The sequence below is a fragment of the Nicotiana attenuata genome, unplaced genomic scaffold (genome assembly GCF_001879085.1).
Source record: "Nicotiana attenuata strain UT unplaced genomic scaffold, NIATTr2, whole genome shotgun sequence".
In the NCBI taxonomy this organism is placed as follows: Eukaryota; Viridiplantae; Streptophyta; class Magnoliopsida; order Solanales; family Solanaceae; genus Nicotiana; species Nicotiana attenuata.
The window spans coordinates 290,494-314,289 of NW_017670343.1; the positions used below are offsets into that span (position 1 = coordinate 290,494).

The 23,796-nt window shown below is 36.9% G+C and overlaps 1 protein-coding gene across 4 annotated transcripts; it reads left to right on the top strand.

The window, feature by feature from the left end:
• The first annotated feature begins 13,966 nt into the window (after window positions 1-13,966).
• LOC109238134 (malonate--CoA ligase-like) lies at window positions 13,967-23,412 on the top strand. 4 transcript variants are annotated; one of them, XM_019404564.1, is made up of 18 exons: window positions 13,967-14,217; window positions 16,603-16,772; window positions 16,997-17,170; window positions 17,440-17,650; window positions 17,754-17,842; window positions 18,479-18,548; window positions 18,680-18,732; window positions 18,836-18,943; window positions 19,180-19,278; window positions 19,485-19,577; window positions 19,684-19,761; window positions 19,933-20,043; window positions 20,720-20,810; window positions 21,635-21,708; window positions 21,853-22,032; window positions 22,454-22,507; window positions 22,685-22,777; window positions 23,031-23,412. In XM_019404564.1, the coding sequence occupies exons 2-17, from the start codon at window positions 16,623-16,625 to the stop codon at window positions 22,727-22,729; spliced, it is 1,680 nt and encodes a 559-aa protein (XP_019260109.1). In that variant the 5' UTR covers window positions 13,967-14,217; window positions 16,603-16,622; the 3' UTR covers window positions 22,730-22,777; window positions 23,031-23,412. The 4 variants fall into 4 exon arrangements, with proteins under 4 accessions (XP_019260109.1, XP_019260108.1, XP_019260107.1 ...); XM_019404563.1 differs by having other exon boundaries at window positions 16,619-16,772; window positions 17,440-17,653; XM_019404562.1 differs by having other exon boundaries at window positions 13,968-14,217; window positions 17,440-17,653.
• The last annotated feature ends 384 nt before the right edge of the window (window positions 23,413-23,796 follow it).

Consider the following 23,796-nt stretch of genomic DNA (forward strand, 5'->3'; position numbering starts at 1 on the left):
TACCCGAAACTCTTTCATCCTTCAGCTGTTGATACCCAATTTCTCCCTATAATATTTTTCAAAATGCATATATACCTCCAAAAATATGCATTAGCATCAATTAATATTTTTTCATAATTTTTGCATTTTTAAGGGTTTTAATTAATTTATCCCAGTATTTTTATTTATATAAATAATTACTAATTGCATCACAAATAGTTTTATAATAAATTTGTGGCTCAATTTTATCATTTGCATTTGTACTAAGTTTTAATTATTTCACAAATAGCCATATTTGTATTTTCGGGGTTATAATTGCGATAACTTTGCAATTATAGCCCATGCATGCATTATTACATTATTTTACCAGAAAATAGCTTTTTGTATTTTTTTAAATACTAAGTAATTGTTTTAAAATATTTCTAGGCATGAAAATCATTTTTATAATCTGTTAATTATTTTTTTTAAATTATTTTTATTAATTAAATGGGTATTTAACAAATAGCCCCTTTTATTTTTTCGGAACTAGCCTATTAAACCAGCCCAATTTTAATTCCCCAATCCCAACCCAATTAAAACCGACACAAACCAATCAGACCTAGCCCAATTAAATCCAACCCGCCCCAACCCCAAGATCAATCGTGACCGTTGATCTCTAAGATCAACGGTCCGTATTATTCCTTTATTTTTTTTAGTCCAAAGACCCCTAAAGCCTAGTCATTTTTCACCACTAGCCACCCTGAAACCCTCTCTTCTCTAGTACTCTCTGAGACCAAACTCTAACCCTAATCGTCGCCACCTAAACCTAGCCCTAATCCCTTCGATTCCTACCTGTTCTATGAAGTTCCACGATTGTTTCAGACCTCCATTGGTCTCCTACTTCTTCTGGTTATTCGACTTTGCTATTACATGAAAGGAATCCCAAAAGATCTAGCCCATATCTTGTTCGAGACTATTTAAGAGTCCGCCTCTGGTTACCTCCGTCTGTTAGTGCTACTCTCTCGATGTTTATGGCTCAAATCTTTGGTTCAAGACCATATTCTCTTTACCCTTTCCTTTTTCTTCAAAACCCTAATGTTTGGACTTGAATCTGTCCAGATCTTTGTAGATCTGGAGCGATTCTGAGTTCATCACTGATTTTTCTTTAAGGTTCCCTTATTTCTTTAATGATTAAACGATTTTTAAGCACTTTGTTATATTAGGGTTTGGTTTTCTCGTTATTTGTTGGTCGAACCTCTGTGTTTGAAGTAGTTTCGAGTTTTCATGACTGTTTCTTTAAGATTCTCCTGATCTTCCTACTGTTAATCAACTCTAAGTATTTTTCAAAATTAAGGTTTCTGCTTCGTCTATTTTTGCAAAGGGTTTTCTGAAATTTCTCATGTTTTTGTTTAATCTTTCTGTAATGACTATGTTCCAGGCTTGAATGTTTGATGGATCGTTGTTCGCTTCAACATTTTGCCCGTTATTTTTTTTGAATAGTTGATTGACTGACCCAACCGTCTAAGAGTTTCATGTTTTGCTGAGATGATTTACCGTATTTTGCCTGCTTTCCTTAATTCTAAGATTCTTAATTGACACTCCTTGCCTGTTAAGCTTAAATTAGGGGGTGTTTGACCCCAGATTGGCCTCTAATTACTTATGTTGCCTTATTTGTTTGGTTAATTACTTGATTTATGGTGTTCTGACTCTAATTGGCTATCAGATTCACTTCTTGCTTTATTTGAAACTCAATCCAGTTATTTTTTGGTATAACTCCCTGATTTTCTACCCTGTCAAGCTTGATTGATTGTTTGATTGATTTCCTTGCCTTATTTGCAATGTTGAACCACCTTGCCTTATTTACTTTACACTACTCGACTCCTATAAATACATGATTCTGTTTTCAAACACACACACAGACCTAAGGAAAACACTTAAAAATTTCTTGCTCTCTCTCTTTCTATTGCAACCTACTGCTACTTGTCTGCTGCACTATCTAATCGGCTGGAAGCCAAAGGCTAGATCTTGGATCCTCTTTACTTCACTCTTTTATTGCAAATTTCCAACTGGTATGCCTCTACTACTGTCATTCAATTAATCTGTGTGTTTGTCAACATGTTTATTTCTGTTTAAATCCATATGTTTACCAGCATGTCTACTTCTGTTTAATCCATGTGTCTACTAGCATGTCTACTTCTGTTCAATCTATGTGTTTACTAGCATGTCTACTTTTGTTCAATCTATGTGTTCACTAGCATGTCTATTTCTGTTTAATCTATGTGTTTACTAGCATGTCTACTTCTGTTCAATTTATGTGTTTACTAACATGTATACTTCTGTCCAATTCATGTGTTTACCGCAATAGCATGTTTACTTCTGTTTTTAATTAGAATTATGAGTTTCTGCTTTCAGCAAATTTCACTACAACATTTTAGGCCTACAACCACCCCTGAAAAGTGTGGCCTAAGATGCCAAGAAGTGTAGCATTTGGGCAAAGGCAACACTTTACGACTTTAGGCAACGCTTTTTGGGGGGTGGCCTAAAGTACCGTAACCTTTGACTATTGGCTACGCTTTGTAGGTGTTGCCTTAGAAGCCACGCTTTAAATGTGTGGCCGATACGGTACAAAGGCCACACTTATATTTTCTCATATAGCCACGCTTTTATGACATAAGGCTACACTTATGAAACGTGATCTTTGTCACGTTAAAGGCTACGCTTACAAAGTGTGGCTTCTGATTGACAATCCTTATGGCCAGCCTTTTTAAGCGTGGCGATTTTGTCTACACTACAAAATTATTTTTCAAATACTTATATCAGCCACAATTTTGTGGTTAAAAAACTATATTTGTTTGCATCAAATTCTGTTCACACACACACACACACACACACACACACACACACACACACATATCTCAAGCATTAAATTTGATAATAAGTAATAGAATAAAAATAATTCAAATGCATATACTTAAAATAAATTTCAACAAAGAAACATACTTTGTGTACTGTCTATAGTAATAAAGCACTGTTGGTTCAAGAGTTCACTAGCAAAGACCTCTACAAAACCAAATGTATTCATATTTATAGAATCAATAAAAATAAACATCCCAATTGTTCAAAAGGTCTTCACCAAACATTAAGGGCAGTAATAAGACTGGTCTCAGGACTAGAAACCGGTGACTTAATGGAGTCTAAGTCCGTCAAAGGAACTCCATATAGCCTCTCCATTGTCAGAACACGCTTAGTACTACATTGAGGGTAGACTTTTGGAGCAGTGGCCTGCTTAGTAAGTCCCATGGCTTCTAAATACCTCCTGAATGACTCAACATTTGCAGCCTCCTTCTTGAAGTCACTTCTTCTAGCATTGATTCTCGTATGTCTTTGACAAAAGCAACCTGTAATATAAAAGTTGCATGTTAGGAAACAAAAGCTTGACGCTATTACTTTGGGGCGGGATGGTGAGGAAGAGTGAGACAAATACAAAAGCAAAAATGTTATTTATACGGAAACATGCTCCAGTGTCCACAAGTTCACAACAACTAGTCATCAAAATTGAAATAGAGCAGCAATAGATAACAATTAGAACCACAAAGAAGTATGATTCGAAAAATAGTAGTATGAAAGAAATAGATACAACAGAACCATAGCTTCGACCTATTGGCAAAATCTATAGAACATTGCAATACTTCACCATTCACTTTAATGAATCAAATTGATTTGTGACCACCATATCCAATTGCATCACCCGTATTTTCCTACACATTCAAAATAAAATTAAAAATTAGGAAGAAACATATATATATAGTATACACTGGTTAGAAAGCATGATTTTGTAAGTTAAGATTGAGGTAGTTTTTGAAATTGGGAAATATAAATACCTTTTCAAGACTTGGGGCGTGAGTTGAGCCAGAAGAATGTGGTAGATTTGGCCTCTCATAGCTCGTGCACTACTTGCATCAACTGGTGAAGGAATATTAGATCCAACACACCCTTGTATATCATGAAAATCCAGTCCAGGATTGTTTTTCACCATTTGACTAAAAAAACATCGCATTTCTTCTCTCATCATTTTCTTCATTTCTTCCTTCAGAGAAGTTATTTCATTGGCATGCTTTTGTTTAAGCTTGGTGATTTTTTTATCTTTTTTCAGAGAGCTTGTCGTCACCGATCTACCATAGCATCTAACCCGACCAGGCTGCTCCTTTCCAAATACAGCCCTAAATGCATCATCTGCTGTTTCTCCGGAACTTTGACGATTCTGAAGTTCAGACTGTCAAAAAAATATTATTGCACATCACTTACAAGTAAACTGCACATACTATAATCTCAACCTACAAAAAGGTAAAATCTGAAACAAACAAACTGAAGCTGTTTGCAAAAGGTTTTTGCGTTTACACTGCAGCTTTTGAGTTATGAAAATTTAGGCTCTTACTTCCAAGAAAGGCACAGCAAAGACATGAATTTAGGCTAGATTGGAAGATATGAAAATTCAGCTCCTTTGAACCTTTCCAAAGGTCTTGTTTCCAGTTTAGTGCTGTGCTCTTATAATAGGAATAACATCCTAATAAACTGCCTATAACTAGGTGCCCTTGTTCACAATCTGTCTCCACAGAAGTCCAAGATTTAAGCTTTTTCTGTTCAGAGGTGACACTTAATCTTTCTATAATGAAATGAATAAAATTATGTACATCTTCACTCTATAAACATGATCTTGCATTCTGTACTTATTTCTCCATCCCATGGATTTGCCCTAAAATAATTCACAAGTAGAAGTATACTCCTTCTGTTCCCTTTACTTGTCATGTTTGATTTTCGCGCACCCCTTAAGGAAACATTAATTAAAAGGATAATTTAACTAAATTACCATTATTTATTATTTGATCTCAATTTATTAAGAACTACTTTTGCTTTCACCGTATTAGTTTCTCCCCCACATTCATTAGAGTACAATTATCTAAGATAGGCAAGTATTTTGAAACAACTATTTTTTAAAAACATGACAGCTAAATAGCAACAATTAGCACAACCATGACCTAGTTTAATTCATACCTTAAAAAATGGCAGTCCGGTGCACTAAGCTCCCGCTATGCGCGAGGTATGGGGAAGGGCCGGACCATAAGGTCTATTGTAAGCATTCTTACCCTGCATTTCTGCAAGAGGCTGTTTTAACGGCTCGAATACGTGACCTCCTGGTCACATCGCAGCAACTTTACCCGTTACGCCAAGGCTCCTTCTAAACTAAAATTAATCACATTCTGGAAGTTCAGAAAGTTCCAGGTTATACAATTACAGTCAAAGTTAAAAAAAACCTTTAACCTCATTTCCAACATTATACATACATTTATACAACATTACTATCTTATTCACCCACTTCACAAAAATCAAAAGCAGCAATTTCTTAGTATCATCTACACATATTTGCAGAATCAAGATAGAAAGAAACAATAAAAGAAAATAGAAAAATCCAATGACTTTATTGAATACCCACATATTAAAAAACCAACAAGAACTTAACACGTAAAGCAGCCCCAAAGGAGACAACCCAGGACTGCTTGGCCTTCAATAGGCTTATTCCTCGCACCGGCAGCAAACTCAGGCCCAAACTTGACTCGCATATTGGAGTGTACCAATCATAAACTCATGCATAGACCCATACCAAGCAAAGGGGAAGAGTACACACATTCAATAAGGGCAGATGAACAACTTAATCCAACTACTACTTACTAAATTGGTTAAGAAGAATTCTAAATCCACACGCTCAACTCTTACAGTTATTAATAATTATGAACCAAAGGCACACAGATAAGACAACATTAGATGGAAAGCACTTGAGACATATATGACGCAAGATTATATTCTCAAAAAATGTTTGAAACGACAGTGTTTAGAAACATGAAGTAGCAGGACCTTCCTCGTAGAGTGTCAAAAATAAAACATGATTCACAACCAACCTTAATGATTTCAAATGTCATTCTGGTATAATCCTAGGCAGGGGGCAAGTAGAACACAAGTTTTACATGAAGGTTCTAACAATGACAGATCTATTGAGAATAGGGTCACAAATAGCATATCAACATACTAGTGGTACAGCTTGGCCAACATCATGAAACTTAACATGATGAGAATAGATCATAGTACAAAGGCTTTACAAAAACTTATGGCATGTGAAAGGGCAGATTAGCTACGCATTAACATGTCAGTTGACCATACATAAGAGAGGAAATGGGATATTTATCCTAAAGTCTTAAATGATGCTAAAGATCAGGATTACAAGTAGCAAGGAAAGATGTTTAGGCTAGATCTTAAGGTAGTGTTGTAACATGGGATCCATATAGTTGTGGCCAGTTTGCAAAGAACAGCAGATCAAACACAAGACTCAGCACAAAGTAATTTATTCAAAGCAGAGGGATGGTTTCATAAGAGTTTCAGTATAAGACCCAAAGCAAGGCACGAAGAGGATTCTATAACAAACAATAAGTAATCATGATAGTCAAATTCATTAAAATAGCACACATATAATAGGCATGCATTGAAACTCAAAGCTCAAACATGTTCAGATACTAGGAAAAACACAAAGGTATAGCATTGATTCCGGAGGAAAACAAGAAAACCAACATAGAAGTGCAGGATATAGTGAAGCTCTCATATTAGTCAAACACAAACTAAGAACAAACTAGAATCTATCACATGTACTGAAAATGCATTCAACTATCAAGGAATATAGAGTCACAAGGGAGTATAGAACGATATCATTGCAGTACAGTATCAGGGATTCATAACTAACAAAGGAACTAAATCATGCTCACAGAATTTAAACGTCCTAATCTAGAACATATATAGATACGCAGAAGAAAAATATTTAACATTGCAAAAGTTAAAGGCACTAACCAGTAGCAAAATTAAACGAGCAAAAGAATAAGGAGTTCCGAATACTGGTAGCAAGACCCCCAGGTCTCTGATGCTTCAGAGTTCACAAGAGCTTCGTAAGGGCCCCGAGTAGTGCTTGCACCTGAGGAGGTTGATAATATTATGGCCTTGGCTTTCAGCCGGCCAAAGAGCCAAAGGTTTCAGAGAAGAAGAACGAGTGAGGAAAGTATATTGAGTGCAATAGCAGTGATAAATTAGGTCTCCCTAGAGGGGAATTGGGGAGGGGTTTATATAGTAGTATAAATTAAACAAACAAACAAGGAAATATAATCAATCAAACACAACAATAAGGAAAGAAGAGCATGCAGAATCATTTAAGAACCAAATTAGGGGGGAAAATCAGGCAAACCCTAGTTTGACCGGAATCAAAGATTGGTTGAAGATCTTGGTAAATCAGACCCATATGACCTTGCCATGATGCATATAGACGACATATCGTCCAAATCTCGAAGGGTGAAGCTGATTTCCTTTGATCCGGAGACTGGTATTTGCCAAAAGTGGGGCAAATACTAAGTAACACCACAATCTTGTAAGTAGCAATGAGGTAACGCGTTAAAGGTAAGAAAATCACAGAAGGAATCCGTGATTGGATCGGATTTGAAGAAGCTCGAGGAAGGCGGCTATGGTTTATGAAGGAGGAAGGGATTTGAGAGTGTATAGAGGCAGCGGGCGGGTACAATTGGGGTTAGGGTTTGGGTTGTGAAATTATAAGGAGAGCTGGGAATCATTATGGGTCGTTGATCATCTGAGATCAACAGCCAAGATCAATGAGCGATGAGGAGGGTTAGGAGAACGGTTCATCTGGTTTTGGACTGGGGCGGATTAGGCTAAGATTTGGGTGGATTGGGCTATTGATTTTAGCCCTAAATTAGCCTTGAATTGGCTATGAATTAAATAATGTGAAATTGTTTAAAAAATAATTTATAAAAGAGATTAGTAAATAGTAAAACATCGTCTATGTAGTAAAATAATTTAGAATACATAGCTAGACATTATAAAAAATATAAAAATATCATTTAGCCCAAATAAAGCAATAAATGTAATTATGCATAGAATATAGGCTATTGTTGCAAAATTATGTAAATAGCTTATGAAATACAAACACAATTATGTGAAAATGAAGTAAATTATTATGAAACACATATATGGATGCCAAAAAAAATTTAGATGATTACGTCATCATAAATAATTAAAAGGGATAACTAATAAATTTTTAAGTGTCACGATCCTAAACCGGACCCGATCGTGATGGCGCCTATCGTGAAACAAGCCCAACTGACACAAACCCCAAACCAACTAAGCAGTTATAATAATTCATTTTAAGTCATTAATAAGCTATAAATCCCAAAATAAAGAGTAGAATATAACAGTGCGGAAACAAACACAGCCCGACATCAGGATGTCACCAGTCATGAGCATCTAAAATCCGTCTAAGAGTCTGAAAAAGACAACATAGTCTAATACAAAGCTAGAACAAGTGAAATAAAGATAGGAAGGAGAAGCACTGGGCTACGGACGCCGAGCAGCTACCTAGTCAACTCCGAACAAGCCTGCTGGAAAGCAAATCAGCCCTCGGTAGCGTGACCCGAGACTCCTAAATCTGCACACAGGGTGCAGGGAGTAATGTGAGTACGCCAACTCAGTAAGTAATAAAAGTAAAGGCGGCTGAGCGATAAGAAAACACGTAACACACAGTATAATGCTACAGCAAAGCAGTATAAACCAGAACAATGCAATAACACAGTAAAAACTCATAAAACACCTTAGTTCAGTAAAAACCTCTTTAAAACCTCTTTCAGTAGTTCAAACGGGTGATGATAATAGGGAGAAAAGAATAGAAACATAAATCAGCCCCTCGGGCAAAATACCAACATAACCAACCCCTCGGGCTATCTCACAACCACTCGTATCAGCCCCTCGGGCAATAACATGAACAAACACCGCCCCTCGAGCAATATCACATCTCACACTGGGTACCCGCGCTCACTGGGGGTGTATAGACTCCTGGAGGACTCGTGGCATATTCAAACAGGCTCTCAGCCTCATATCAAGCCACCTCGTGGCGTAACAATCAGGCCCTCAGCCTCATACTCATGAATCAGTATAACACTGCTGCGGCGCGCAGCCCGATCCCATAGTATCCTCACAACACAGGCCCTCGTCCTCACTCAGTCAGACATCACAAGCCGCTCGGGCAACAGTAAAACATGATGCTCAGCCCAGAGTATCATTTAAAATATCAAAAACGAGTAAAGATGGCTGAGTTGTGAATACAGTAGAATATAGCATGACTGAGTACAAATACGAGGTCAAAACAGTGAGGAATAGTAGTAAAAATCCCCTAAGGGTCCAAAACAGTTGGCACGAGGCCCAAATATGGCATTCAGCCCAAAACATGATAATACTTTCCAAAACACAATGATAGCAAACAGTTTTCAATCTAATACGCAGTTAAACAGTCATACGGGACGGACTAAGTCTCAATCCCCAACGGTGCACGACCCCACGCTCGTCATCTAGCGTGTGTGTCACCTCAAAATAGCACAACGATGTGAAATTTGGGGTTTCATACCCTCAGGACAGCATTTACAATCATTACTTACCTCTATCCGGTCCAAACTCTAGCCCGCGATGCCCTTGCCTCTCTCCTCAGCCTCAACTCGCGTCGAATCTATCCAAAATCAGAATCATGACGTCAAAATATGCTAAGGAAACGAAGCCCATGCGAAAATAATCAAATTACAACACAAATCCCGAAATTAACCAAACCCTACCCCCGGGCCCACGTCTCAGAATCCGATAAAAATTATATCAATAAACTCCTTATCCTCCCACGAGTCTGTACATACCAAGAATACCAAAATCCGACAACAAATGACCCCTCAAATCCTTAATCGAAGGTCTCCAATCTCAAGCCCTAGTTTCTTCAATATTCACCCACAAACTTCCATAAATTTCAAGCCTAATCAATGAAATAACACCATAGGAACAAGTTTTAGGTTCAACAATCTTACCTCAATGAAGTCCCCATGAATTCCCTCTTCAAAATCTCCCAAAAAGCTTCAAAACCGACTTAAAAATGGTGAAGAAAGGCTAAAAATCGCGAAGTCCATAATCTATATGTTCTGCCCCAGCTAAACCGCTTCTGCGGTATAAATCCCGCGCCTGCGGACCCGTACCTGCGGTCCCAGGTGAGCTTTTGCGCAAATCACTTAAACGCCCCGGACCGCATCTGCGATCAAACACCCGCACCTGCGCTATCGCAGGTGCGTTCGAACAGCCGCTTCTGCGGTTCCAGCTCCCCATGGCCATTTCTGCATCTACGACCCTCTGGGCGCTTCTGCGAGCCCGCACCTGCGGTCCCCAAGCCGCAGGTGCGGTTATAACAAACTTCAGCAGCTTCAGTTGTAACTTTCCAACTCCAACTTCCCGTCAACCATCCGAAATCACCCCGAGGCCCTCGGGACCTCAACCAAAAGCACAAACAAGCCACATTACCCTATCCAAACTTGTACCAATCTTCGAAACACCTAAAACCACATCGAATCAACCAAATAACATCGGATTCAAGCCTAAGGTTCCAAAAACTTTCAAATTCCGCTTTTGATCAAAAAGTCCATCAAACCTCGTCCGAATGACTTGAAATTTTGCACAAACACCACATATGGCACAACAAACTTGCTGCAACTTCCGGAATTCCATTCCGACCCCTATATCAAAATCTCACTTATCAACCGGAAAACGCCAAAATCCCAATTTCGCCAATTCAAGTCTAAATCTACTCTGGACCTCCAAAACACGTTCCGATCACGCTCCTAAGTCCCAAATCACCTCCCAAAGATATCTGAATCATCAGAATTCACATCCGAGTCCTTTTTCACATAAGTCAACATCCGGTTGACTTTTCCAACTTAAGCTTACTCAAAAGAGACTAAGTGTCTCAAACCTTACCAAAACCTCTCCGAACCCGAGCCAACCAACCCGATAGCACATAATACAGCTAAACAAGACAATAAGAAGCAGGAATGGGGGAAACGGAGCGGTAACACATGAAACGACCGGTTGGGTCGTTACATTAAGCAATTTAAATGCACGAAAATTGATTTTAAAGCTCTAAAAATTGATGAAAACTATGGGAAATACAGGTATAATTCTTATAATTTAAATGATAATGCAAAATAACATTTTAAAAATATATATACTATTTGGAAAATTATGAGGAAAAATTTGGGTATCAACAACTGCCCCTTTTTACCCGGGAATGATGAAAGAGTTGTCGCATAAAGAAAATGATGACCAATTTTGGCCGAGTTGATTGGGGAATGATGTGATTTAAAAATAGGGGCCGAACCCTGGAGTTGCCTACATATCCCTGGTGTTACGGGAATCTGGCCGTGTGTAGTTCCGGATCCAACGACGAACGAAATCGATGAAATTGTTATAAGAGTGGTCGTATGTTTCAAAAAGGTTCTTTTGGGTAGGACGTGTTGTAAGTAACGGACAATTCTTCATGAATGCGATATGGAGGTTATAGATATATAATGCGTGTATTTGAATGGTTACGGGATAAAAGACAATCAAGTGACGGTCTTCGATTATGTTTGAAGTAGTCAAAGGATGTGAACGTTGTGAACTGAAACCGGGGTGAAGATTGCTCCCGTTTGTAGAACGTTTACCTCCCGAGTTACATGCAAAACTTAAAATACGGTGCATGCGAATATATATGGGTTATTGCAAAAACTTAAACATGATGCAAATTCCCTTTGGACCGTGAAGATTATCTTTGGACAATGATGATGATGTCCTTAGACCATGATGTTTTGGGCCATGAAGCGTATGATAAGGGATTTGCAGGCCATGAAATGATGTCCTCGGGCCATGAGGATGGTGCCTCTAGACTATGACGCCTTCGGACAAAAATGGAGATATCCTGTTCAAGTGAATTTTAAATGAAATTGTGTTTGTCTGTTTCATCTATGTTTTCCATGAATTCGTTTTGGATGAATGTCTTATGGGGCCATGGGATTTGGACTTATTAATTTTTTTTAAAAAAATTGAGTTGAGATGAACATGCATTGATAAAGTTCGGATACCACGGCGTGGGTTTAAAATCACATCTTATTTTCTCCTGCTCCTTTATTGTGGGTACGATAGATGCATGTTTATGCCGATCACACCTGGGTAGGCAATCTTAGGATTTTTTTCTATTTGTTTGCTTTTGGTTTCGAGGTGAGAGGTTGCCCCTTTTAGTTAATTAATTCATCAGGGGAATGCCTCGTAGATTCTGTATATATTTTTACTCAGGGGTATGCCCCGAAGTGAATGTAAAAGAAGACCGTGGCATCATCATTGGAGGCGTAGTATAGGATAGTTAGATTTATTTTATTTTCGTTTTCTTTTATTTATTAGGTGGGGACGGCCTCGAGCCTCTTTTGTGTTTATTTTCCTCTTACGTGTTTTTTACCTCAATTTGAATATTTTAAAAGTCAACTAGACCGGGTACACAACCGTACTAGTTACGGAACTCGGGGAATGCCTAACACCTTCTCCCCGAGTCAAACTTGGAATCTCTGGTGCAAACTAGTTTTGGAGTCCAAATGCGTTTTTAAGGAAAAATTACTTTTAAATGGTGACTGGGCACACCAAGATGACACGCCGAGTGGCGACTCTGGAAAATCCCTTTTAAACAAACCTTTTGTCACTTTTTAAATTTGAAAACTCTTTTGAGCTTTATAAATCTTTTTTACTATTTTAACAGGGTTAATGGTTAGTAAAAAAAGGGTGTGACAAAGAGTCCTAGTAAGACATGTGAAGCAAAAATGTCAGTTAAAAAAAAGATTAAAAAACATTTATGTTGTGTGGCCGAAAAAGGTGAAATAGAAAAGTAAAAAGGGAAGCTAGGTGCATGAAGCAACCCGCATTCACGCGGTTTTCGGAAAAGCCGCACCCTAAAGAGTGTGATGTAGGTAGCTTATCCTGGTGTAAGTATAAATGACTGATTTTACTGTTCGAACCCATGAGCTATAGGGTAAATATAGAAATGTAAAAGATTAAAAAGTGTTATACTTTTACCAAGTCCAAGTACCCAAACTCGTGCACTGTGCTTGCTTATAGCCTGTTTGGCCAAGCTTCCCACCATGCCAAAAGTGTTTTTTTTTTCTTTCAAAAAAAGTGCTTTTTTTCCACCATTTGAGGTGTTTGGCCAAGCTTTTTTTTTGGGGGAAAAAGTGCTTTTGGCTAGAAGTAGAAGCAGTTTTGACTTTTATTCCTACCAAAAATACCCTTTGCAAAATATTATATATACCAAAATAACCTTAATTAGTTTAAACTATTAAGTAATATAAAATGACTTTTGGGATGAACTTTCATATTTATTGAATGATTTTTTGATATACTTAAATTATCTTGAAAGAATAAAGTACTTTTCAATTTTATTTTTATATTTTACTTAAATAAAAAAAAATAATTATTATTTTTAATAATGAATTTTGTAATTATTTTTCTACTTATATAATATTAACTGTCAAGCAAATCTCTTCATGACCTTATTTGAAATTTGACACTTAAAAGTACTTTTTGAAAAGCTTGCCAGACACAAATTATTGTTCAAAAGTGCTTTTCAAATTGATTAGCCAAACACAAAATATTTTTCTCCAAATGCACTTTTTAAAAAAATACTATTGAAAAAAGCATTTCTCAAAATAAGCTGATTTTTCTGGTTTGGCCATACAATTTTTTTTTTTAAAGCAAATCCACTAGGCAGTATATCTAGAACTAGTTTTTATATATAAATAACATAAAAAAAAAAATAAGATGTCTTGAAGTCCTACAAAAAAGTAGGAAATAAAATTTGAAAACAACATAAATCCTATTATCAAAGTTGAGTGAGATACCCAACGATGATAATACATGATGTAGTCTAATATAAATATGTCTAAGCATTATAAAAAATAGCCAGAAAGTTCTGTCACACCTGGAGGCTATATGACATGCGTGTTGTTCACAGTTTTTTTTTTTTTTTTTATAACAGTTCAATTACTTTTAACAACCTTCGGCAGTAACCAACCAACCAACCACTTTATAATCGGTGAAAACCCGCCTTCTTCCTCTGTTTTCTTCTACATACAATATTTTTTTGGTTTGTTTCTGGCAAAAAATTTCTCATATTTATATTATAATATAAGCTCGTTTAAATTACTCAACCACTTTCTCACTTTGACTCTCCCTTTCGCTTCAATTTTTCTAACTCCCGTACATCTATTCCATTTTGTTTCTCTTCTCCTGAAAAACCAACCTTTCGCTCCTACCAATATCGGGTTTTCTCAGCCGGTAAGTTCTTGATTGAATCTTGTCAATTTCATTTCTTGGAATAAAAATGGATCTTTTCATGTGTAGATGAAGGAATTAGATTTGGGTCACCAATATGGTTCAACCCGGATTCATGTCAAAACTTAAGTTAATGTATAATTTCTTATATACTTAAATATTGCAATTGATAAGCCCTGGGGGGTTAGCTCAATTGGCAAAGGTTGAGGGACTTGTGTCTTAGGTCACAAGTTCGAGGCCTACTCCAGTATTTAATTGGAGAAGGTTAGAGTGGCGGTCCTGAGTTTAAAAAATGCAACTAATAGGACTTTTCCTAACTGATGTATCTGTATGGGTCAGAATTCGACCCCACGTTAATTAACGAGGCTAATCCCGTTTTAAGTTAATTCATGATTAATTAGTGGCACGACCATTCAGAATTGACGATGTTCAGCCCGCATCTGGTTCGATCGACAAGGCCATGGCCTATCCGCCACCATAAAAGGCGAGATCCCAACGTGGTCACGGCCACTTATTGCCAGCTCACGAAGCTCACAGCTATAAATACCAAGAGAGGGAGCCCTAGAAAAGGGCTGCTTCTTCACCACTATTGAGAAGAGAGAGAAGAGAAAAACATACCCATCCTATGGGAAGTGAAAACACCATTGTAAGGCTCTGAACCTCTTCATGGAGAGGCAGACCAAACCAATATTATCAATAAAGGCTTTTAATGTTTCTCCCCCTTAATCCTGAGTATTAATTTTTGTTTCCTTCATTTGGTCCAACGGATTATTATGGTTTGCTATGATTTTCCCGTGATTTATATATATTGTTTTATACTCATAAGATGTGTGACAACTTTTGAGCAAACAGTATCGCTTAAGAGTAATACAAAGGAGTAAAAAGAGTAGCCAGTTGCAATTAAGATTTTGTTCCCGAAAAGTATTGGAACAATCTTCAGTAACAAGTACGATTTTAGACTGTGAATTTTCGATGTAATTCGTGTTTTATATACATGTGAATACGTTATAGACTAGCGAAACAAATTGGTGTGATTCCCGTGAACTGTGTGTTCTTGATTTATTGTTGTCTTTCAGTTGGCATTTGAGGGGTGAGAAATGATTTCAGTATGGAAACTTGAATTTCGGGAAGCTGCTGTTTGGATTCATTGTCTGAATTTGAATTTGTTGACATTGTCTGTTTGACTAATTTTGCTTCCTAGTAAATTGTAATGAAATGCCAATCTCCGGCGAGCTTAACTAAAAGTGAAATACAGAAAAGAAGGAAGAAGAGTGAAAGAGAAAGAGAGAAGACAGAGATAAGGGATAAGATTAATTCTCATTCAGCATACTGACTGCTATTTGCATCTGTAACAAATATCTGCATTCTTGGAGTACCATTTGTATTGTTTGCTGAATATTACACGCGACGTACTCTATTGAAATTCCCTTGGATGCTACACTTTCTTCTATTCTTTTTCGCTTCAAAAAGTTAGAGACGACTGATAGTGTTATTAAAAGCCATATAAAGATATGAAGTGATGCGAAAAGAGGGGTTATAGCTTCATGGTTGAAGCCATGCCCTTTAGAAAAAATTGTGCTTCAAACAATGACGCACAAAGTGATCCCAATGGGAAGGCATTGATTCTTTGGATCTCAAATTTGAAGAGTTGTATCAAAATATCTATTGGATACCATAGTTAGTTATTTTAATTACTATTTGATGATTATAGCACTAAATTCCTAAGTTGCTCGGACTTGGGTTAGGTATCCGGTACGGATGCAGATCTAGAGGTCAGATCCTTCATGATCTAAATTTAAGATTCAGGAGTACGGATATAAGTGCAAGGTTTCAGATATATCTAAAAATACAGCTATAAAAATATGCCTAAATTAGGAGAGTATGTGGAAAACTTACATGTAGCTTGTAGAATGCAGTAACTTGGTCTTTTATTCTCAAGTCGTAGGCAACCATCTAGAAATCTACAGTAGCTTTTGCCTTGAGAAATAAACAATGCCAAATCTTGTCTCTAATTTCTCCATAGTTTGTGGTCAAAGTACCCAAATGTTGATTGACCAGATTTAGTACCTATCCCACACCCATACTAGTGTTAGTGTTGGTGTCGTGTTGACACGGGAGCAGCACCACAAATGAAGAGTCCGCACAACTTAGCTAAATTCATCATATTTGGTATCTTTTAGTTTTCCATAAATTGTGCGTTTCACTTCAAAGAAGTGTGCACTTCACTAGTTCAATTTACACCTTTTCCCTTTAAGCCTCACGAACCTTGTTGCCTTTTTGCACTTTTCACTTTTAGAAACACTCATAGCAATATGAAATTTTACATAACCTTGAAGTATGTTGCTTTCTTTTTCTTTTGTTTTTCTCTTTCCTGCTTTCATATTACAGCTTCAAATGTTAGTAGCTATATGGAGCTGGTGAAAGAAATTGCCAGCAAGGGACCCGAGTCCCAGGGGAATATTGCAATACGAGTTGATGAGAAGAGCTACACTTACCTTCAACTGATATCATCTGCAAGTAGTATATCAAGTTTGTTAAGCAACCTAGATCCTAAAATTGTGAGTTTCGACATATTACCTCTGAATAATTAAAGCTGCATTCTTGCTTGATTTTAATCTTCGTCAATTAGATGTGACTTGGAGAATGCTTTCTAGCTTTTCTAATTTGAACGTGAGTCGTTTTCCAAGACACCATTTCTTTCTTCTGTTTATATTGTTCTACCAATTTCGTAGTCAGTCCTTTCCTTGATTGCCTTACTGTTCAAATGCTTCCTCCTTTTTAGGGCAATGGCGTAAAAAGAAATGTAGATCTTGGTGGAGCAAGAGTAGGAATCATAGCCAAACCGTGTGCTGAGTTTGTTGCTGGAATACTAGGGACTTGGCTTAGTGGAGGTGTTGCAGTCCCTGTTGCGCTAAGCTACCCAGTAACCGAACTACTACATGTGATGAATGACTCGGTTTGTCCATGAATCTTCTATCTTTTTTATCATCTTCTGCTCAGTCTTTTTGTGACTTGCAAGATATCCAACATGCACAGAATAATGATGCTTTTCTTTTTTGTCATACTCAAACATGTGTAATATAGCTTGCATTATTCTTCTGGTTTTTCTTCTAACCTTGTACAATTTGGTCATCTTCAAACAGTTTCCATCTGCATCATATTACTATAACGCAAGGTCCTTTGTTTCATGATATACTAAAATCCTTGTGCAAATTTGACTTTTAGGGCATCTCAGTAATTCTGAGTACTGATGACCCCCAAGAACTTCCTTATCAAAAAAAAGTCCACCAAGAACTTATGAATACACTTGCAGTTAAAACTGGTGCCTGTTTGTCTCTAATTCCTCCTATTCCCAGTGCCCATTTATCGGCGAAGCATGACCATGCAAAAGTCATGGTATCTGATGGTCCTAGAAATATTCTGGAAACGAGAAACTGTGGTGAGATAAAGGGAGCATTATGTATCTCTCGATATGGTTGTTCACGTTGTTAGAGCTCTTAAACAGTCCTTTACATTGTTATGTAAATCTTACGTTGCAGGTGAGGATCCAGCTTTGATTTTGTACACCAGTGGTACAACAGGGAAACCAAAAGGAGTAGTTCATACACACAAAGGAATATTAGCTCAGGTTCATCTCTATTCTAGATTTAGTGTTCTGCAATCTGGGATCCTATCAACAAGTTTTGATGAAATGGATTTTTAAGTTGTTTCTGCCTGGTTGTTGTGATATTGACTTCCCTGCTGAGGGTGATGCTTTATGTAGATATTTGGTGATAGTTTATGTGGATAAGTATGGATATATTTGATGTGCTTCATTCATTTACTTCTTTGTAATATTTCACTTCAAACTTCAGTTGGCAACTGGACGTGGGATAAACTAAAGCCCAGTAGATGTCAGGCCTACTAAAGAGCTTGGTTGTGGTTGGTAGATTATACAATTTGCTTTTAACTTTCTTGATTTTCTGTAGTTAGACTGTCTATCTAATCTATCAGTTCTTAGGATCAGATATTCTGATTGTGCTTGTGTCAGTGTATCTATTGCTGAGAGATGATAGTAAACATGTATTACCAGTTTACCACGTAGGACTACTTATGAAGAAGAATTTGTGTTCTCTTTGACTTGCATAACTAACCTTTTCCTTTCAAATGTCAATAATTTGGGAGGTTGAAGGTTCACTCGGTTGAAACAATTAGTTACGGTAAACTGAACCTCGTACATTTCAGATTCTGGAAGTAAACTATTTCCATCTTTGTACTGTTCCAGGTCCAAATTTTAGCAGAGGCATGGGAATACACGTCCAAGGACCAATTTCTGCACTGTCTGCCACTTCATCATATCCTCAGTAGCATTTTTTCCCAAAATGTTCTGTCAGTGTTTCATTTTTTGCATAGTTATTTATCTTATGGGACATAAATAATGTGATTGGAAGCCTTATATTTTTCTGATCCTTAACTGGTACCTTACATGTGCATGGACTTTTCAATGCTTTACTTGCTCCTCTTTATGCAGGTTCCACGGTAACTACTAAAAGACATTTAACATCGTCAAACTTGTTCTCCAGCAGCATACATGTTGTTTGGACAGGATTTTCATGCTACTACATTTTCTTTCTTTTTTAAGGTTGAATTTATTCCAAAATTCAGCGTAAGCGAGATTTGGCAGAGATGGTGTGAATCTTATCCTGCAGATAGGACTAAAACTGATAATGCCATAACAATGTTCACTGGAGTAAGTTGTTCTGACTTGATAGCGAAATATAGTTGCCACGACTTGGCTTGTTACATATCTAGTACGTTGTCTATACATGAGCTTTCGTTCTTAAGCTTCTCAAGGAAGATCATTCACTGACTGGGTTTCTTCAGTTGCTAGGAGCCTAGAACACATTGTATATGCTTGGCTAGCATTCACTAGCACAATGGTGTTTAATTTGCTTTATTTTTTTCTTAAATTCTCTCTTCAAATAGGTTCCTACTACGTATACACGACTAATACAATATTATGAAGAGATGGATCCAAAGCAGAAAGCAGCTTCTGCTTCAGCAGCGAGGCACTTGCGCCTTATGGTAAGTAAGAAGCACGAAGCATGGAACCCCTAAGTCGTTAAGTGTTTAAATAGACCATACAAAATACAATTAGGACCCTATTGTGTATAATCAGTAGAATTGGCCGCTGTTATTTTTTTCCGTTTTTGGCACATTATTGAATTTCAGAGTATAATCCCACTTCTATTCCAGTGAAAATGACTGAACAAATTGGTTTGTCTTTCCAGATGTGTGGCTCCTCTGCACTTCCTTTCCCCATCATGCAGCAGTGGGAAACAATTACAGGGCATCGGTTATTAGAATATTACGGCATGACTGAGGTATTTTTTTTCCCTCATAGCCACTTAATTTGATCTGTAGGCTGCTCATTACTTTATTTCTCCTTAATTCATTTCCATCTTTATGTGAATGGCCAATTTTGTCTAGTTTGTGATGGCAATATCTAATCCCATTAGAGGCAAACGTAAAGGAGGTACCGTTGGCAAGCCCTTTTCAGCTGTACAGGTTAGTAAGTTTTATTTTTTTATATAATTTTTATTCTTATTTTTATGGTATTCAACATCTAACTTCACCAAAGTTCAGACATAGTCTGTAAATAGCGTTATCCAACTTCTCATTGCTGTAGCTCCGTGTGAATTAACTTTGACTGTTCTGTCATTTCCTGGTTTCTGATAGGCCAAGATCCTTTTAGATGATCATGATGAGAATGGTAGTGATAAATCAGAACTAGGGGAGCTTTGTATTAAGAGTCCTTCGTTGTTCAAAGAATATTGGAAGCTACCTGAGGTAATTGATCACTATACAGTCGGTAGTACGATCTCCAACCATTTCCTATTTTGATATTCTTTTTCACATAAATTGGTACTAGCCTTTTGTTTATATGCTTCTTCTTTGAGACACCATCTTTAACCTCTGTCTCTGTCTTTCTCTCTCTACTATGTTGCCCTCTTGGAGCTTGTCAAGCACATATTTTATGTTGGCATGTGAGACTAATAGCCCATTTGGCCAAGCTGCAAAAATCAGCTTATTTTGAAAAGTGCTTTTTTTCAAAAGTGCTTTTTTCAAAAGTACTTTTGGTGAGAAGCAGTTTGTGTTTGGCTAATTAGTTTGAAAAGCACTTCTGAGCAGCAATTAGTGTTTGGCCAAGCTTTAAAAAACTGCTTCTGAGTGTATTTTTCTCAGAAGTGCTTCTCAAAAAAATGCTTTTGGAGAGAAGCTACTTTTTTCTGCTTCTCCAAAACTGCTTCTGCTTCTCCTCAAAAGCACTTTTTTTCCTTCCAAAAGCTTGGCCAAACACCTCAAATTTTGGCCAAAAGTGCTTTTGGCAAAAAAAAAAGTACTTTTGGCCAAAAAGAAGCTTGGCCAAACAGGCTATAAGTCACCTTTTTGATGTGAAACTGATGGCCTCTAATATCATTTTTGTTATTTAAAAATATCTCTCATGCATCTGGTGAATTACTAGGTAACCAATCAGTCATTTACTGATGATGGGTTCTTCAGGACCGGAGATGCTGTTACAGTTGATGAAGATGGATGTTACATCATTTTGGGACGTAAGTATATCCAGATATTCTACGTGGTACTTGTTTTACTTGGATATTTGGTAGCTTTTTTTAATGCCGATCAATATTCTGACTATCCTTCTGCCAATACATTATTATCATTACTAATATTTGTTGTTGTTATTATTATTATTATTATTAGCAGCAGTAGTAGTAGTAGTATTAACATAAGGTATGGATGGCAGCTTTTCAGAAAGCATGTACCTTTCTGGAATTTTTGCTAAACAACAACAAAAACAACAAACCTGGTGTAATCCCACAAAGTGGGGTTTGGAAGAGTAGTGTGTACGTAGGCCTTATCACCTTACCCCTACCTTGTGAAGGTAGAGAGGCTGTTTCCGATAGACCCTTAGCTCAAGGAATGATGAAAAAGAAACATAGCAACAATACGATAACAGAGTAACCGAAGTGAAAGAAATAACAAGAATTAAAAGCAAACTACGAATAAGGAAATACAAGAATAAGTCTAATATAACTGGTATGGAAAAGAAATACGTTCAACTACCTGCTACCTCCACACCCTTCTACTAAACCTTTCAGAAATTCATTTTCTAATTATATCTGTGTGTCCAAGGAACCCAAAAGAAGAGTGCAGATATAGTCTTGCAAAGAATTATACAGTCAATTCTACCCTAGCAAATATCTTTGAAGACGGTAGATTTTTTTCCCCGAAGTGGAAGCATAGATGAATCTATATATTATTGTTTATTAGCCAATTCTTTTTCCAATCCATCAAGCTTTGGCATAATGATCTCCTTATTGGTTTTTGAACTGTATCTATTGGACGAAAATAGTTCATTATTTTCTTTTTCCAGGGACCAATGCTGATATTATGAAGGTCGGTGGATACAAATTTTCGGCATTGGAAATTGAAGCAATTCTGTTGGAGGTAGCTGTTTGTCCATCTATAATATGAACTGCCCTTTCGGAATTCTATTGCTTCAGATTTTTTCCTTGGAAACATCTATCTGGAAAAAAAAAGATTCTGACAGCCAAAATACTGATTCTGACTATATACATTTCCTTTTTACAGCATCCAGCTATATCAGAATGTTGCGTGTTAGGATTACCTGACAAAGAGTATGGTGAAGTGGTGTGTGCAATTTTTGTTCCTTACACTGAGCTCAAGGGAAGAAGAGAGGAGGAATTAAAACCTGCACTAAGATTGCAAGAACTTTCAGATTGGGCAAAAGAGAGACTTGCCCCTTATAAGGTATCTCCCTTGTTTCGTGAAGTATTCCCCTGAGCTTAAAGGAATTTGGCACAAAATCTTTATGCAAGATATCGCTTGTATCTTAAGACGCATATTAGAGAGTAATTGCTAAGATCACCTGCAATATAGCAGAGGTCTTTAGTTCTCCCACGGAACTATATTCCTTCTTTACGTTCAGACGCTCCTAATTTCCCTAATCAGGATAGTGTTCATGACATAAATGAGAGAGAGATAAAACGATTGAATAATTACATGGCTGGGAGTTCTGGATTTTGGCTCTTATTCTGTTGATATTGTTTTACTATTAACTTATCAGAAGAAAAGTTGTCTTTTGATTTGCTTCTTTTGCAAGATAATCTGGTATAGCGAGTACCAAGATATGCGTATTAAACTAATGTTTATTGCTCCACCTATATTACAGATACCTAGACGTCTGCTGGTGTGGTACTCGCTGCCTCGCAATGCTATGGGGAAGGTGAGTTGTTCCAAACCTTGCTAACCAGTGGCGGATCCAGAATTTTTAAATTATTGGGTGCTTAGCTATTTTTAATCTAAAAGTTACTACTGAGACTGGGTGTTCAGTTAACATATTTGTATGAAACTAATGTCAGGTCTTGCACTCTTCTGTTCTTGCTTTTTATTCTGATTTTAGGTAAATAAAGAGGAGCTGAAGGAAGGGCTGGCTTATGACTTATGATAAGTTCAAATGGTCAGCATATAGAGGTCTAGAATGAAATATTGGAAGGTAAATAAATTGTGTAAATAAGTTATTCAGTAACACTCTACTCTTATTACTATTATTTTTTCGTCTGTAGAAAAATATTCCAGATATGAAAGTAATGAGTAAACTACCATTCTGCAAGATAATGTATTGAAAAAATTACATAACCTCTGTTAATTGTTTTGCTTGGGACCTTTTAGTCATACAATGATGACTTGTTTATATTCATTTTCAATTTGAATGGTAATTATTCTTTTTCATTTATTTTTTTGGGCAGCAATTAAGCAACATCCAATCTTTCTCAACACTCTTGTACGTTTCGAGGCCCATATCCTTTACCGAAGGGTACCAAGACGAGGCATTTGATCCAACTCTTCTTTCCAAAATCTAAAACTCAACATATCTCATGGTTGTAATTATTTTTCCTTCAAGTGGCAGTGGAAGTAATTAGCAGTTGCCTTCATGTTCAGTTCTAACGAAGGAATTGTTTATAATTCTTTTGTTTCTTTAATATATCGATTGTTTAAAATACAAACTTCTTGTTTGAAGCGATATCAAGGTTTGTGCATAAACAGAACCAGGTAATGCTTCAACACAAAATGATGGATGTTCACTGTAAACTTCTATTTTTTAAATTCAACCAGTCTCGATTTCATTCAGCCGTATTTGCGATTAATTTTTTGTTTCTCGTCAATTTGTGGCGTTATCTTCTGTTTGTTCCAGAAAAGATGAAATGTGCTCCTCCATCTAATAAGCTGTAGCCTGTAGGCCACAAAATTAATACGTACTTTAAAACAAAAGAAAATATGCAGATGATCCCCTCAAAAATTATTGGACTCAAGTAAAATAGTGTGTGTATATATATATATATATTATGAAAGTAGTGGATTACTTCTCCAGTGTGCTATGATCTATTGAGTTTTATGTACCCAAGAATTTACGTTGCAGGTCCAAGCTTATTAGTTCATTTGAAGTGATTTTATAAGAAGTTCGAAATGTAAGATTTTTTATACACGACATGTCGTCTCTATGTGTACATAGTG

Coding starts and splice junctions, on each gene's coding strand:
- LOC109238134 (XM_019404563.1), top strand. CDS start 16,623: ATGGAGCTGGTGAAAGAAATTGCCAGCAAGGGACCCGAGTCCCAGGGG. Junction 18,549..18,679: donor GCACTGTCTGCCACTTCATC/ATATCCTCAGTA, acceptor CTGGTACCTTAC/ATGTGCATGGACTTTTCAAT. Junction 22,033..22,453: donor AGAGACTTGCCCCTTATAAG/GTATCTCCCTTG, acceptor CCTATATTACAG/ATACCTAGACGTCTGCTGGT.